This window comes from Capricornis sumatraensis, chromosome 19 (genome assembly GCF_032405125.1).
Source record: "Capricornis sumatraensis isolate serow.1 chromosome 19, serow.2, whole genome shotgun sequence".
In the NCBI taxonomy this organism is placed as follows: Eukaryota; Metazoa; Chordata; class Mammalia; order Artiodactyla; family Bovidae; genus Capricornis; species Capricornis sumatraensis.
The window spans coordinates 41,069,212-41,085,804 of NC_091087.1; the positions used below are offsets into that span (position 1 = coordinate 41,069,212).

The window sequence follows — 16,593 nt, forward strand, 5'->3', positions numbered from 1 at the left end:
TACCGCCGCGCGCGCGCGCGCTCCCCTCTAGGCTCCTGGCCGGAACCCCGGCTCCGGGAACCAGGAAGCGCCCGGCCGCGGGCGCGGGTTGTCGGGATGGCGGGGTCCGGCTGGGGTCCCCCGCGGCTCGACGGCTTCATTCTCACTGAGCGCCTGGGCAGTGGCACGTATGCCACGGTGTACAAGGCCTACGCCAAGGTGGGTGCGGGGCGCCTCGGGGCTTCTGTGCGAGGCAGCAGTTGGGGGCTCGAGAACTTCTGAGGTTCTGGCCCCAGTGCCCGCCAGACGCTAAGCAAGCGGGAAACGGGGCCGGGAAACGGGGAGAGGTTGAGACGGCGTGAGCTAAGGGTGCATGGCCTAGCCTGTGCCAGGTCGACCTTCTGTGGAGGAGGTGCGCGGTGACCGCCACAGATAGGTCTTCAAAACAAATATACACCACTGTTGTGCGGAGAAACGAGTGAAGACCTCGATGGAGCCTCGGCGTTAGTGGCTGAAGAATAGGCTCCAAACAGGGAGGATACCTGTGGGCTGGGAGGAGTCTGGGGCAGGGATCTAGAAGGCTGAACCCACTTAGGAAGCAGAGTGGGCAGTTTAGAACAGTAAATAACATGCCTTAGCAGGGGCACTCTAGAATACAATGAAAGGGATTGTGAAGCAGAGAGGCTAGTAAGGGAAGCCAGGATTCCAGAGTCTGGGTGCCTTACTGCCCTGAGAAAGGGCAGCTGGGCAACCTGAATGCTGGTGTGAGTGGGTAGGCCCAGAGAGGAGGAGCAGGGTCAGAGGGGACCAGAGCCTTCTGGCCATGCATGGTTCCTGGTCCTCTCAAGGCAGAGCCCTTGAATATCCTGTCCCCACAGAAGGATACTCGGGAGGTGGTAGCCATAAAGTGTGTGGCCAAGAAGAGTCTGAACAAGGCATCGGTGGAAAACCTTCTGACAGAGATTGAGATCCTCAAGGGCATTCGACACCCCCACATTGTACAGCTGAAAGACTTCCAGGTGTGGGCTTGGGATGGGGTGACCACCCAAAGGGGGCTGAGAAGGGCCACTCTCTTCAAGCCTCCTCTCTGCCTCTAACCCCAGTGGGACAGTGACAACATCTACCTCATCATGGAGTTCTGCGCAGGAGGTGACCTGTCTCGCTTCATCCACACCCGCAGGATTCTGCCTGAGAAGGTGGCTCGGGTCTTCATGCAGCAGTTGGGTAAAAGCCTCTGACCCCAGCCTGACACCCCTTCTCATGATCTCTGCTCTCCCACCCCACTTCTGCCCCAGGCTTAGAGCTGTGACACTCTTAGCAGTTGCCCGCCATCCCAGCTTGGATTTGTAGGGCCCACTCTTCGTTTTGCCCATCCCCAGCTTAAGGATGCTGTGAGAGAGATGGGAGAGGAGTCCCATCTGTGGGGAGTACAAGCTTCCACACGTGAAACATATTCAGTAACATAAAGACCTCGTGGAACATACCAAAGACCCAAGTGTTTTGCCAAGAAGAAGAGCAAGGGCCTAAAGGGCTGGGGCATCTAGGGAGGCTTCTAGGAGGAGGGGAGACTTGTGAAGGGGTACAAGGGAGGAAGGAGGTCACTCGAGGTGGGGGTCAAGCAAAGTCTTAGTCGGGGGAGCGGAGCCTGGTGCTTGTATGTAAAGCATTTGGTAGGGACTTTGCTGGTGGTTCAGTGGTTAGATCAGACTCTGCATTCCCAACGCAGGGGGCCCAGATTCAAACCCTGGTCAGAGAACTAGATCACACATGCCACAGCTGAGATGTAGCACAGGCAAAAAAAAAAGCATTTGGTAGACCAGGCCAGAACTGGGGTTGGGCAGGCAGGCAGGTAAGAGAGGGGAAGGGAGAGAGGCTTCTCTGACCTGTCACTCTACACGGTTCCTCCTGCCTAGCCAGTGCCCTGCAGTTCTTACATGAACGGAACATCTCTCACCTGGACCTGAAGCCACAGAACATTCTGCTGAGCTCCCTGGAGAAGCCCCACCTTAAACTGGCAGGTGTGAGTCTGGAACGGAAGGTGTGGAGTTTTCGAGGGTGGGTGTGCAGAGGCCTCCTTCTGCCTGGGCTCGCTCAGCAGCCCTGGTTCTCATGGAGCCCTCTGTTGAGTCATCAGACAGCGACAGGGTGGGATGTCCAGGGACAGGCCCTGTCACCGAAAGGTAGGGCCTTTCTCAGGCTACCGATGCTCAACTCCAGCGATGTGATATCCTGGGTGGGGTCAGGGTTCAAAGTGTGACCAGACTTAGTCCTTAATCCATCACCGAACTATGGCTCAGTCTGGGGCAGTGTTGGAAAGTGTGGAGTGGGAAAAGGGGTAGTTGTGGCCCCTGATAAAATTTGGAGGAGAACTGACTTGAAGCTGGAGGCCAGAGAGGTCCACTGAGCTGAGTAGGACAGTGAGGGAGAGGTCAACCCCTAGTGACCCCTTATCCTCGTTGCTGGTGTGATCAGGGTGGGCTTCCTGGGAAAAGGTGTGCAGTGGGCTGTGCAGGATGGGGAGAATATATGCCCTCAAAGAAGTAGAAGGGTTTGTAGTGAGAGAAACGACATGAGCAGAGTAAGGAAGTGGGGTTAATCCTGGTGAGTCTAGAGGGTGGGAGGAGCCCTGCCCTGGAGCCCAGGGGGAGTCTGTAAAGCAGGAGCAGAAACTGAGCCTGCTGCCTGGCCTCTTGCCTGCAGACTTTGGCTTTGCACAGCACATGTCCCCCCGGGATGAGAAGCATGTGCTTCGTGGCTCCCCCCTCTACATGGCTCCCGAGATGGTGTGTCAGCGGCAGTACGATGCCCGTGTAGACCTCTGGTCTGTGGGGGTCATCCTGTATGGTGAGAGCTCTGTCCCCTGCCCCCCACTGTCAGAGCAGCCTCAGTCAGAGCATCACTGGGCCACTCCTGAAGGGTTTTAATGAGAACACTGACCCTCCTGGTCTGGGGCCCTTCTCCAGGAGTGGGCCAGGCCCAGCTTGACCCTATCCCCTCCCAGCCTGCCCTCTGCCTCCCTTCCACAGAAGCCCTCTTCGGGCAGCCCCCCTTTGCCTCCAGGTCGTTCTCAGAGCTGGAAGAGAAGATCCGGAGCAACCGGGTTATTGAGGTAGGTCTAGCAGGGCCTTCGAAACTGTGAGGGGCAGCGGGAGTCAGGGCCCTGAGGTGGCAGAGCTCACTGACACCTGCACAGACTGGGGTGTGGGCTCCAGGCCACCACTGTGGAGCTGGGCACGCTCTAGCCTGAAAGTTGGCTCCATTCAGTCCCGGGAACCCAGATCAACCATAGTGAGGAGTAAGAGGCATGCCCTACAGCCTGTTACAGGTTCCCCATGGGAAGAAGGGCTTCCCAGGTGGCATAAAGAATCTGCCTGCCAGTGCAGGAGACACAGGAGATGCGTGTTCATCCCTGTGTTGGGAAGATCCCCTGGAGGAGGAAATGGCAACCCACTCCCAGTATTCTTGCCTGGAGAATCCCATGGACAGAGGAGCCTAGCAGGCTACAGTCCATAGGATCACAAAGACAGGAGCCTGGGGACGAGGCTTGGCTCTCACTGGCTGTCACACTCTGACCTGTCACTCTTCCTCCTTGTCTCATATTCTCCATCTGTCAGATGTGTGTCTTGGGGGCCCCCCAGGACAGGGTGGTCCTGACAGGCCCTGGGGGCTGGGGGCCAGGGTGCCAGAGCCCAGTGTGATCTGTTCCGCCCCTACCCCTGCAGCTCCCCCTGCGGCCCCAACTCTCCCAGGACTGCCGAGATCTGCTGCAGCGGCTCCTGGAGCGGGACCCCAGCCGCCGCATCTCCTTCCAGGACTTCTTCGCCCACCCTTGGGTAGACCTGGAGCACATGCCCAGTGGGGAGAGCCTGGCACGAGCAGTGAGCAGCCAGTGGAGACGGGTGGGCTGAGGGCAGGTGGGGGGTTTCATCGAAACCCTTTCATTGGTGACCAGGTGACATCCCCAGCAGGAGGCAGAGGGTGGGCTCAGGGTATGGATGACCCCTCGCAGTGAGTGTTATGGGGGGGGCATGACTCCCAATCTGCCCTCCCGCAGACCGCCCTGGTGGTGCAGGCTGTGAAGAAGGACCAGGAGGGGGACGCTGCGGCCGCCTTGTCTCTCTACTGCAAGGCCCTGGACTTCTTTGTGCCCGCCCTGCACTGTGAGTGCCAGGCAGGTGTGGCAGGGTGGGGTCAGCCACAGCCACAGTGGCTGGCTTCCAGAAGCAGCTCCCCTTCCAGAATTTTGTGGGAGACAAGACAGTGGGGAAATCTGGAATTCAGTGCTTTGTGGGATTCCAGAGGGGTTGGTGTGAGGCAGAGGTCTCCTCGCTTCAGAGGCCTCATTTAAACCCCCACTTTCTGCAGACGAAGCGGACGCCCAGCGGAAGGAGGCAATTAAGGCGAAGGTGATCAGAGTCCCCTGAGGACATGGGGAGGGGTCCAGGGCCTCTGGGGTTTGGCTCTTCTAGAGGAGCCTCCCTCCCTGGGAAGGGGTTCAGGCCGGCCCCAGTTGGCTCCTGACGTTGAAGTTTGGGGCAATCACTGAGGACCCAGAGGGTGAACCTGGAGCTGGGTGCTGGCGAGGGAGGCAGTGAGGGACAGCCCTTCCTCAGCCCCTTGCCCTCCAGCAGGTAGGGCAGTATGTGTCCCGAGCTGAGGAGCTCAAGGCCATCGTCTCCTCCTCCAATCGGGCCCTGCTGAGGCAGGGGACCTCTGCCCGAGACCTGCTCAGAGGTAGGCCCTGACCACCAGTTCCCCGGCCACTTCCCTCCAGCCCAAGGGGGAGGGAGGTGGAGGTAGGCGTCCTGAGGTGAGAAAGCAGACGGCTCCTCTCACAGTGCTCACAGTGCGCCTTTGCCCCTCATCCCAGAGATGGCCCGGGACAAGCCGCGCCTCCTGGCTGCCCTGGAAATGGCTTCGGCCGCCATGGCCAAGGTTTGGAGCTGCTGGGAGGGGTCTGGGCAGGGCAGGAGGAATCCAGGTCACGCCCCTAGACGACCTAGTGTCCATGTGGCTGCAGGAAGAAGAGGCTGGCGGGGAGCAGGACGCGCTGGCCCTGTACCAGCACAGTCTGGGGGAGCTGCTGCTGCTGCTGGCAGGTACGGCCCCAACCCCACCCTCCCCACCGGCCCCCGGCCACCCCGCCCTCACCACGCGCCCTCCCTCTCTCTGCAGCGGAGCCCCCATGCCGGAGGCGGGAGCTGCTTCACACTGAGGTGCCCACTGGGGTTGGGAGGGTCGGTGGGGGGTAGGGTTCCTCGTCCCCATTTGCCCTGCTTCCATGTGTGGGGACCTCCTTGGGTTCCCTCAAGGTGCCCCAGGTCTCAGAGTCAAACCTCATAGATTTGCTAAGTTGGTGACTCCTGTGCATGTCATCAGGGCTTGGGTGCTTGGGTCAGGGCAGAGGGACAGGCAGGGTCTGGGAACTGAGCAGCAGTCAGGAGGCTTCCTGGAGGAAGGGGCAGAGAAGGACTCAGGCAAGTTGTTCTGATGAGGCAGAGGATCCCAGGGAGCATTAGGAGTGAGAAGGAGCTTGACTTGAAGGCTTCTCCTCACCCCACATCCCTGGGCATGTCTTCCCTTGGCAGGTTCAGAATCTCATGGCTCGGGCTGAATACCTGAAGGAGCAGGTCAAGGTGGGCCTGTGGGGACCCACCCTGGGGCGAAGCTATGTGCGTTCTGCTCCGCTCTGCCTGTGGCTAGCTGTCCCCTGCCCCCTGTGCTGTGTCTCCCTCTCGTTACTGTCTGAAGGCATCTCCATCACAGTCTGTCCTTTATGTTCTGCAGATGAAAGAGGCTCACTGGGAGGCCGAGACCCTGGACAAAGAGGGGCTGTCGGAGTCTGTTCGTAGCTGTGAGTCCTGCCCTGGGGTCTGACTCTTCACTTGAGGAGGGATGAAGACTGGGGCAGCCCTAGATTCTGCCTCTTTTGCCGGAGACCCAAGACTGACGCTCCCCACTTCCCCTCCACAGCTTGTACTCTGCAGTGACCCTGAAGGATGATCAGACAGATCACTGGGAACTGGGGATGCACCCCAGCTGGCCCCCAGAATTCTGTGGCCCTCAGCAACACTAAGGAGCAGGCTTCCTGGATGGGCAGTTCTGGGACACCCCCCCCCCCCCGCCCACATACCACAGGATCCCCAGCACCCCTTGGGAGACTCCTGACTCCCTAGAGAGTCTAAGAGCCCATGGTGTGTGCCGGGAGCACGGGGCCTTGGCCTGGGGTGGGCAGAACCCTGGGAGAAGTGTGTTTCTGTCACGTGACTTGTTGTTTGGTGGTTGCTGGGCACTGAGCCTGTTGATTTCTGGTTTTACTGTGAGGTGAGGGCCCTGCAGGGCATTCCTGCTCTTTTCACTCCCTGCCAGCAGGCAGCTGTGCCCACCCCTGTCTTTCCTGGGAGCCTCACCTCCCTCTGTGCACTGGAACAGGGCTTCCAAGACCCCTCAGGGACCACCCATCCCACCATATCCACTCAGCCCTGCAGAGCTCAACCAGTCTTCCTGGGAGCTGACCCCGACCTACCCTCTCAATATTTTAAGATTATCCTTCATGCATGAAAATAATATCTTTGGTAGAGATGGGGCAAATTTGAGAAACCCATGCCTTGTTCTTGCCCTGGTCTGGGGGGCATAAGGGGGATGGGTCCTCAATCCTCATCCCTCCCACCTTCATCCCTCTGAGGAATGCCTGTACTGACCGCAGAGCTGGTCCAGGCCTGGGATGGGGAGGCATGCAGGCTCCGGGGGAACCAGTGATCCAGGGACCTGATCCTGGGTCTGACACGACTGCTCCGCCAGAGTGTGTCCCCAGGCAAGCTCCCTCCCCTTTCCTGGGCTGGGTTCTCCCCATCTCTCCAGTGGCACTATTACTCTCTCCTCAAGCCCCTACGTGGGCTTCCAGGAGAACAAAGTGTCTTTAACCTGGAACGAATATATCTACCTGGAGTTATTTAGCCTTCTCTTCTAAACAATCAGAGGGGGTGTTAGTGATTTCTAATCCTTCTGTCCTTAAATGCCTCCTTGGGGCAAGAGTTGTCTGCCTTCCCTATAGGAGACTGGGTGTAAAGAATATAATTCATTGTTTTTCTATTAAAATTATTTTCTGAATTTGTTCTTCTCTTCTTGCCCTGGGAAAAACAGGAGAGAGAGCCCCAGCTCACAGGCTGGGGCTAGAGGGGCTCCAGGAAAAGCTGGGTGGAATGCAGGAGGCTGGGGGAGGTCACAGGGTCAGGGGAGTGAAAGCCTCATCTGCTCCCTGCCCTCAGCCCCTCAGCCCCCGGGGTTCTGGCTCTCCCGGCTGCCAGGCCTCCCACCGCCCAGGAGAGCAGTGGGGAGCCGCAAGCACAGGCCTCGGAGCCTAGGGAAGGCCCTTCCTGTCTGCACGGGGAGGATGCCCCGGTGGCAGGTGTGATTCTGTTGAACATCTGTGCTGCATACTCCTCATCCTAGCTGCACCGCCTCTCACCCTGGGCTAGTGAGCTGGATTAGGGAAAGGGCATCCCCTCGGGTCTCATGCTCAGCTCCCCAGGGCCCCCCAAGTTGGGGCTGTTTCCAGCAGCCCTCTGCCCACCTTCTGGTGGGAGAAGCATCTTTGGGGACCTAGGGAGACTGAGCTCACCCCCTTGGGCAGCCACCAAGGCCCAAGTTCCCTCGCTGCTCAGCCTTCCATGCAGACCTTAAAGGGCTAACTTCTCCAGAAGCCTGACCATTGGGTGGCAGTGTGGAGCAGTGACCCGGAAGGCAGGAAGCAGAGCTAAAATCCTGGCCATGCTCTGTGGCTCTGAAGTTTGGGACCCATTGAGTAGCCTGTTTCTCAGTAAAATGAGGATGAAGGTAAATGCCCCATGGGAACCTGTGAGCCTGGCACACAGAATTCAAAACTTATTTTCAGAGGAATGCATTCAGATTATTTCTGGGAGTGGGCTGGACAGAAAGCCCTCTGAGTAAAATGAGAAGGAAGGAGGAGAATGAATGGATCCAGTTGGGTGGATAAATTGAGAGAAATGGATGGGAGGGAGAATGGGAATGAGGAAGGATGGGGTTTGTGAAAGACTAATCAAATAGAAGGATAATGGGGTAAAAGCTTGGCCCCGGAGGCCCCAGTTTCTATTTGTGGTGTCTGCATTGGCGATCTGAGGACAGGGGCCTGATAGCATTCTGCATGTGATTGTGGCGGGGAGTGGGCCCACATGAGGGCACTGGGTATAGGAAAGACCTGCAGCCAGAGGCTGGCGGAGGAGGCCCTGGGGAAGGGCCCTCCCTGGGTGAGATGTTTATGTGTCTAAGCCACCTGCCATGGAGGGAGGCAGCCCAGCCAGAGGAGTTGGGGCTCCCCAGGGCTTTCTTTAAATGACAGAGGCCTATGGGAAATAATGCTAATCCTTTTTAATAAGTTTTTTTCCTAGGAGCAAGAGTTTCCATCTCTCACCTTTAACACTTTAAGAGTGCCCAAGACAGGGCAGGCCACCTCTCCCTCCCAGCCTCTGGGTGCTCACCCTGCCCTGTCCTCTCACCTCCACCAAGTCCCCCCAGCCCACCCAGCACAGGGCCCTCTGTCTCCCAAGGGGCCAGCCCTGGGAGAAGCAGATGGGCCTCTGGAGCAGGTTGAGGGACCCAGGCGTCTCTGGCCAGCCTGCCTGACCAACTGGGGTGAGGGACACAGAACCTTGGTTCCTGAGGGACTTCGTCTAGAAGGGCCATTGTCCTCAGAGGCCAGCTGCCATCCAGGCCCTCCCTGAGAGGGAGATGGCCCAACCCGGAGGCACGGGTATGAAAGAAGGGGCCACTGCACTTTCCCCAGAGTAACTCACACCCACCCCCGCCACACACACACACATACTAACAGGCCACGGGCCACAGACACCTACAAAAACACTCACCCATGCAGACCCCACATAGACTTGCAGTCATGATCGAACAGACAGAGGCGCGGTTCTTGTTGATTAGAGATAAGGTAGCCTCGGCGTTGCTGCTTCCCCAGACCCAGTGAGCCTCACACAGATTCTGGGAACAGTGATGTCTGGCAGGCACCGGGTGGGAGGCAGGGCAGCAGGCTCCGTGGTTCCCTTGCGCTCCCCTCATGTGTGGCTCCCCACCCCCAACCCAGCCTCAGGACTCAGCTGGGTCAGTAGGCACTGCCAGCAGCTCGGGCTCAGCAAATGGACATCCCCCAGATGTCCCGTTGCCTGCCCCTGCCAGGGCCTCCAGTGGTGGAGGAGGGACCATATGGCCACTGGGGGAAGGGAAAGAGCCTCTCAACTCCAAACCCATCACCACCCTTTCCAGCTCCTCCATGGAGATCACTGGCCTCCAGAAAGTCACTTCTCTCTGTACCCCTCCTCCTTCTGGGAACCAGGCCTGGGCTGTCTGCAGGGGTGAAGGCAGAAGGGGACTTGAGCCCGGCAGGGGCCAGGAGTCGCCACTTATCTCCCTGAAGTCCCCTGTTTCTAGAGCCAGAGAGCCTGAGGGTGGGGGTGAGAGGGAGCAGGCCGGCCAGCTCTGTTGTCTTCCTCCTGAAAGTGACTGGGGTTGGAGGGGCTGTCTTATCACCTGTCAACATGTCCTGTATCCTCAGACTGCCTGCAGGGTGAGAAGGAAGAAAGGAGAGAACAGGAGGGAGGGGCCGGGAGAAGAAAGATACCTTTTCTAAACTATGGTGCGCTAATGGTGGGACTTGCATCGGTCTGGAAAGTTTTGGTGGTAAGTGGCTTTGTGACCCTAACATCACACCGGGAGGATGGACTAATCAAGAAAGTGATGGTCTAAGTGGAAGTAGAAGCAGGATGGGAGGAGAGTGGCAGTCTGGTGGTGGACTGTGGGGCTGAGGGCTGAGAGTGCGGCAGATGCAGGGGGGCCTCCAGCTAGGCCAGGTCAGCCTCACATTGAGGGTGTAGGTGTTGGGTGGGTGTCAGCCAGGAAGGAGACCGAGGGTTGGAGATACAGATGAGAGGGCCATGGGCTGACAGGGAAGCCCAGAGAGCAGGGGAAGGAAGAGCGAGGCGGGGAGGTGAGCAGAGCCTGTGCATCCCTCAGCCCGCCCTCCTTGCCCATCTCTGCCTGAGCCCCAGAGCCTTCACTGCCCCCTCCACCTCAATTCCAGGGACAGGCAGACAGGTCAGGGCCCCTCAAGGTTCTCAGGCTGTGAGCAAGGAGCCAGAGTGGGGGCTTGGCCCCCTCCTACTCCCTAACCCCAGGCCCCAGCCAGCCCATTTTGTGAGGGTTCAGTGATTGTTCACCCCCTGGCCTCCCCATGGCCTGCATCCCTGCTCTTTCGCTTTTGGTCCTGCAAACCACTGAGGGGAAAGGGTCTGTCCAGTCCCATTAGGCAGAAGGCCCCTGGAGGGTGGAGTGCTGACGTGGGCCTTGCTGCTGATGCTGCCGGGGTGGCCCATGCCCCACCCCCCACAACCTGGGGCCAGAACTTGGCCTCCTCCAGCTCCAGGAAGGTCAGGAGGGGTTTTGTCCCATGATCACGCTTGGGGGCAGCCCAGGCCCCTTTTCCTGGGGTGTTCAGGAGAGAAGACCCAGCGTGACAGCTGAGCATCACTGCCCAGATCCTGGGCCCGTGTCCCTCCCTGCCCCCACCATCCTAACTCACTGTCCTCTCATTCTCTCCCACCTCTCCCCGCATTACCTACTGCACAGGTTTTATGTTTCTTGTTCTTATTTTACAAAGGAGCCTAATGGAAGCTTTGCCCTTGAAACCAAACCCCGAGATGGCTCTTCTGCCTGTAAATCTTGGCTGGCTTTTCTACAGTCTGGTGTCAAACGGGGGCACCAGGATCTGCCTGGAGCACCTTGTTCCTCTCAGGCCCCTGAGATGGCCTGCTTGCAGAGCCTCCTGGTTGGTCTCCTGGATAACCCCCACCCCTGGAGCACACACATAGGTGAGCAAGATGAGATTTGGACTCTACACTTTTTTTTTTTAAGAACAAGTTACCATTTATTGATATGGTCCATCATGTGCCAAGGGCTTTACAAATGGCCACTCTTTGAACCAGGTGTTATTATTATTGAGTGGGGGCTCTTAATATCACAGCGGGGGAGGAAACAGGCTCAGAGAAGGAAAGGGACCGGCTCAAAGTCACACAGCAGTGCCTGGGCTGGAAGGCAGTTGCCCTGCCTGCGTTTTGTTACACCTTTGATGGCCAAGATGTGGAAGGGGATAGGCACAGGTGCCAGAGACAGCTGTGGTTGAGTCTTAGCCCCTCCTGCAGGCTCAGGTAATGCCTCCTGCCTCCCCTGGTGCAGCCCATCTGGATGACTGCTTGAGTATCTTATAGGAGTTGGCACTCCTATGAAGCTGTGGATGAGGAGGTAGAGAATACCCCTCCAAGGGCAAGGTTAGGGGCCTGTGAAACCCGAGACTCCTGGAGGTCAGTAGGAAGTAAAATAGGCAAGTCATTTGGAATTTTTATTTTTCACTGCACTGAGAGAGGAAATCCAGCTATGGAATCCAGAGAGAGTTCTACAGGAACAGAACAGAAATTGTCTGGGCCCTGGGCCCAGAGAAGGCCTGGAGCCTCCTGGGCTACTGTTCATTGCCAGCTTCATCCTTGGCACTAAGCCCCTCACATAGCATCACTCAGCTTCCAAGAGCCAGAGCCCACAGTGGCAGCCGCTTGAGACTATGGCTGCAGCTGCTGCTCTACCCAAGGAGGGGTGTGGGGCTGACTCTCAAGGGTCAGGGAGGCCAAGCTAGGAAGTCTTAAAAATCACCCAGTCCATTCCAATTTTACAGATGATGAATTGAGGCCCAGAAAGGGTGGTGGGTTTTAGGAGAATAAATGTGGAGACTTGAACTCAGGCCTCCTGTCTATTGTGAGTGTCTGCTTAAAGCTCCCCTGAGCATATCTGACTGTTGGTGTCTAGAGGAGCTAGGCACCTGGGGAGCTGGCCCGTGTTTGTGTCTGTGTGTGCTGGGATGCATCTGTGACATACCCCTCTGCTCACACCAGGATCTCTGTGTCCCTCTGTGTGTCCCTCTATGGGTTCTCCTATGTGCAGGAACTTGGCATGGTCAGAGAGGGTCAGGTCTATTCCTACAATCCTGGGAGGCCTTCCCAGGCTGAGTAGGGATGGTGGGTCCTGAGGGGTAGGGTGAGGAATGGGAACTTTGCTCCCAGTGGAGAGGGCGAGAGCAGAAGGCAGACTGGAGCCCTGGATGAGAAGGGTCCTGGGGCTGGCCTGGGGCAAGGAGACAAAGCCAAGATGGGATATGGGTCCCTGGAAGCTGAGACATGTTCTCAGCACTTGTGTGGGCCCAGCCGTCTGGTCACCCCAAGGGAAGTAGTCACATGATGTGGCACCTCTCAGCTGATTGCTTGAGGTCCCCCAGTGTGCTCTGGGCCTTGTCCTTGAGTGAGCCGAGGTCCAAGCCAGGGAGGCTGGCCAGCTGCCCAAGGACCGAGGCCCTCTCCTCCTCCTCCTCTGTGTCCTCCTCAATCATCTTGGCCAGCTCCCGGGGCAGCTCCACATCTCCACCTGCCATCTGGATTTGGCTCTCGTCTGTCTCGTTCTGAAGGGAAGAGGGAAAGGGGTGCGATGGGGTTGCAGGTCTGTGGGGACTCAGAGTTGAGGGGCAAGGAGGAGCCTGGACTGCGTTCCAGGCCCCAGGATTCCGGAACTCCAGGTTCCAGTGAACTCAGCCCCCCTTCTCCATGCCAGGATCAAGCTTTTGACACTTGGATATGGAGACCTTGCCCTTTCACACCGCCTGACTTCACCCTGAGATACTGATGGTAAGACACTAGCTCAGTGAGTAACGACAACATAAAAATACTTCGGAGTCAGACTGAGTCAGCTAAGTTGTGTGTTGACTGTCATTAACTACACTGAAGAATGTTACCCATCACAGTGATGGATTCCATTCATCCAACACCTATCACATGGTTGACACTGAGCTGAGTGCTTTTAATGCTCACAACAACCCTGTGAGGTAGGTATTATTTTCTCCATTTTACAAATAAGGAAATTGAGGCTCAGATAACTTTAGTAATTTGCCCAAAGTCACACCACTTGGAAGTGGGGGAGCTAAATGTAAACCTATGTCCCTCATTCCAACATCTGTGTCCTCTTTGCACAGCACCTACCTACTGATGGTCATTCCACTTCCCTGTCCTTTTGGGGGCTCTTTGGCTTTCCACTTTATGTCCTACTCAGTTACAGCCAAGTCTTCCCTCTCCTAGGATATTCAGAATTCTCTGATGGCAGAGTTGTTTCTCTTATATGCTTAGTGCAAGCATTTGAGGATGATCCATTCCTAGCTGAGTTTGACTCTCCCTTTGAGAGATTTTCAAAAGACTAGTGCTCTGTGGGAAATCAGAGGCAGCCAGGGGCTCAGTAAACATGTACTGAATGAGTGAATATGACATTCACATATCTGATCCTCCAATTCAAGTGCAAGATCAAGTTCAGGTATAGCCTGTGCTTCCCTTTCTCCTCAGAGTCTAGCTTCTGGGCAGGGGCAGTGGCTTGTGCCTCAGTTCCCTCCTTAGGCAACAGGAGCAGAACTCTCACATGGTCATCTGATGCTGCAGAGCCTAGAGGAGACGTCCTCCTAGCTACTTGGGCAGTCAAGGGGGGTACTTTACTCTCTGCAGACAGACTTCATACTTTGGAAGGCAACCAGGGGTCTGGGAGCAAGTGCAGGCTCAGCAGGTACAGGCTTGATCTCTTTTCCCACTCCCTTCACTCTCTGGCTGTGTCTGACCATAGCCAAGTCCGTTAATCTCTCTGAGCCTCAGTTTCCTTATCTGTACATGTGGGTAGTAGCTACCTGGCAGAGTTACTGAAGGGTTAGGTAAGGGCATGAAGATCAAGCACACAGAAGGTGCTGCCTTCTCTCGGTCCATCTCCCTCCCTGGGTGTTCAGAAGCGCCAAGAGATTTTACCCCTGAGGTAGAATCTACTGCCTTCCAACTCTTCATATGCCTAGGCCTGACTCTGGGTTGGGTGAGTGGGAGTTGGAGGAGAGAAGGGGCCTGGATTGACTCCAGAAACACAAACCCATCTGCACTACCTCTGGGCTACCTCTCAGCGTCAAGCCCTGGCCCTTGGCAGGCGCTAATTAACCGTGAATGAATGAAGGAGTGAGAGAATCGTTAATTTAATCAAACACTCCTTGAGAGTTGCAGCGCCAGGAGTACGGCAAAGGGGTCCGGAGCCCACAGCTCAGGGTCCCGGATGTGTCTTGCAGCCCAGCTTCCTTAAGCTTACCTTGGGCAGCCGGTATTTGTCTCGGAAGTGGCTCCGCAGCGTGGCCCGCTCTGCCTTCCTCTGCGTGAACTGCGCGTCCCGCTCCATCCTGTGGGGGCACCAGGGGCGGAATCACCATCAGGGCTGAGAAAATGGGCGGGGCCTGCGAGGAAGGGGCGGGAAGGGTCTCTATGTCCTAGCCGAAGTTTACTTGGCTCTCGCCCCCGCCGGCCGCGGGCCGGTATGTTGGGTGCTCTAACCAGCCAAGATTAATTTTCACTGCCTCTCTCGGGTATCACAGTGCCCTTTATTGCCTCCACACACGTCGCCCGATGCAGCTATCGGGGCAGTCTGTCTGGCTTTCCGGACCCTAACATAGGTGGCATCTGACTCGGTCTGTTTTTCCTTTTTCTGACAGGTTGTGTCAGTGTGGGGAAAAGTATTTGGGACAGACACGGGTTCGCATCCTGGCTCCACTACCACTTTTTGTCTTTGAGTAAATCACTTACTTTCCTGTTTTGTAAAATGGGGATAAGATTTTGCAGCTCACAAAACTGTTATCGTGATTAAGTGAAATAATAGCTAACATTTAATGGTTTGCCATGTGCCAGGTGTCTTGCTAAGCGGTTTATGTACATTAAGTATTAACCCTCATAAACATATACAGCATGTTTTATCACCACCCACATTTTACAGAAGAAGAAACTGAGGCACAGAAAGTAACTTGCCTAGGGTCACCCAGCAAAAAAGAAGCGAAGCCAGGATCTGACCCAAGCAGCCTAGTGTGGAGTTGAGCTCCTAACTCCACTCCAGGTACCTCTCTGTCCCAGCATTGTCCTCGCACAAGAGTGTCCTCATCTCGGGATGTCTCTGTGACTGATTATATCAGCTGCAGCGCTTTGCTCTGAGCCTCAGGCTCAGAGGAGCTCCAGTTGGAAGACACAGACGGCTGAGACCAGATCGGATTAAGGGATTACTTGTTTCGTCAGAAATGCACGTGCCCCCACCTCGTCTCAGGCCCCTGTCGCCCCTGCCCCCACTCCCTCTGGGCCCGAATGTAAAAGTGGAGCGGGGTTCTAGGTTGGAGACGGGGTGGCTCTGGGGGCAACCTAGAGGGCCCGGCCCTTACCTCCTCTGGAAAAGTAGGGGAGGGGCTCGGGGTCTGAGACTGCCCTAAGGGTGGGCCGGGCGGCTCTTGGGGGGTGGGAAGGGCCGTGGAGTCAGGAAGGGATGCCACTCACTTCTCTTCCACCAGTTGCTTCTGATACTCCTCATACTCCTCTCGGCTCATGCCCTGCGCTTCGGCGGCCGACTTGTCCCCGTCCCCCTTGTCCTCGCAGCCCCCCAGGCTCCCAGTGAGGTTCTTCAGCTGGCCGCCCACCATGGTCTTCACCATGAACGCCATGGTCTTCGCTGACCCGGGCACCGGGCGCCGATTACCACGCGGCGGGCACCCAGGCACGTCCGCTCCTACTTCAGCACTAGGTCTCAGGGACAGCTCCCGCCGCAGGCTGGCGCCCCACGCTCTGCGCCGCCCACCGCCCGCCCCTGCCCGGGCCCGCCTCCATAGCCCCAAACCCCTCCTCACAGGGGGCGGGGGGCATGCACGGGGCTGAGCAGACTGGACCACGTGCCTGCACCTCACTCCCGCCTCCCCAGCGTGCCTCCTTCCATGCCAAGCTCCGCTGGGCACTGGCGGCAACGGATTGGGGCTGCTGTTGAGGGCAGGGCGGGGGGGGGGGTCGCTCCCCAGGGGAATGAGTTGTGCTTTTATGCGCCCCAGAACCCTCCTATCCCTACTTCCTTCTCCCCCGGTGGCTAACTAGGATTTCAGCGGGGAGGTGCGAGTAGCCCTGGGCTCTACCCCAACCTTTCCAACCCGCCGCCCTAGCAGCTGCCCAAAGAGCTTGACGCTGAGAAAGGGAGGGAGACCAGAGAGTGGGGAATCCCAATTATGGCTCCATGGGTTGCCTCTCAGAGTTCTCGGTCACGCGCCTGCCCTGCTGACCCTTGGAGCAGGGAGAGAGTTCATGGTGATGCTGGCTGGGCTAGACCAGGAAGGGCACTTGGAGGCACCCTTCCTTGTTTTGGGTGAATTTGGGGCAGAATTATGCACAACTGTGATGCCATCTCCCACCATAGTCCCGAGTTCAGGCCTATGGGGTATTTGGTTTTTTGGCAGTCAAGCCAGCCCTGGGCCTCCGTGCCTGCTTGGAGCCCACTCCCAGTGACCATCTGGAAGAAGTTGAAGTCTTCAGAGATTAAGGTGATGCTGGAGGGTAAATGAGCATATCAAAGCATGGGGAAAGGGAAATTGCCTTTAATAAAGGTGGATGTCCCCAGAAGCTAAGGTGTGGGTAGGGGCTAGGTACCCAGGGGCAGAAGACACCAGCCAAACCGTCCACCCCCAGGTAC

General features: G+C 57.2%; 2 protein-coding genes across 5 annotated transcripts; one reads left to right on the forward strand and one right to left on the reverse strand.

The window, feature by feature from the left end:
- The first annotated feature begins 77 nt into the window (after window positions 1-77).
- Window positions 78-6,983, forward strand: ULK3 (unc-51 like kinase 3). Of its 4 annotated transcripts, XM_068991045.1 has the most exons (16): window positions 78-198; window positions 858-998; window positions 1,083-1,203; window positions 1,893-1,997; window positions 2,680-2,823; window positions 3,006-3,088; window positions 3,702-3,857; window positions 4,034-4,139; window positions 4,345-4,385; window positions 4,611-4,713; window positions 4,850-4,914; window positions 5,000-5,078; window positions 5,155-5,195; window positions 5,568-5,615; window positions 5,767-5,833; window positions 5,953-6,983. In XM_068991045.1, the coding sequence occupies exons 1-16, from the start codon at window positions 97-99 to the stop codon at window positions 5,967-5,969; spliced, it is 1,419 nt and encodes a 472-aa protein (XP_068847146.1). In that variant the 5' UTR covers window positions 78-96; the 3' UTR covers window positions 5,970-6,983. The 4 variants fall into 4 exon arrangements, with proteins under 4 accessions (XP_068847146.1, XP_068847145.1, XP_068847147.1 ...); XM_068991044.1 differs by having other exon boundaries at window positions 5,767-6,983; XM_068991046.1 differs by having other exon boundaries at window positions 5,568-5,609; window positions 5,767-6,983.
- Window positions 6,984-12,274: 5,291 nt separating this feature from the next.
- Window positions 12,275-15,583, reverse strand: CPLX3 (complexin 3). Its single transcript, XM_068991522.1, has 3 exons — window positions 15,420-15,583; window positions 14,200-14,287; window positions 12,275-12,499 (listed from the first exon to the last, which is right to left on the reverse strand). Exons 1-3 carry the CDS (start codon window positions 15,581-15,583, stop codon window positions 12,275-12,277), a joined length of 477 nt encoding a protein of 158 aa, XP_068847623.1.
- Between the last annotated feature and the right edge of the window lie 1,010 nt (window positions 15,584-16,593).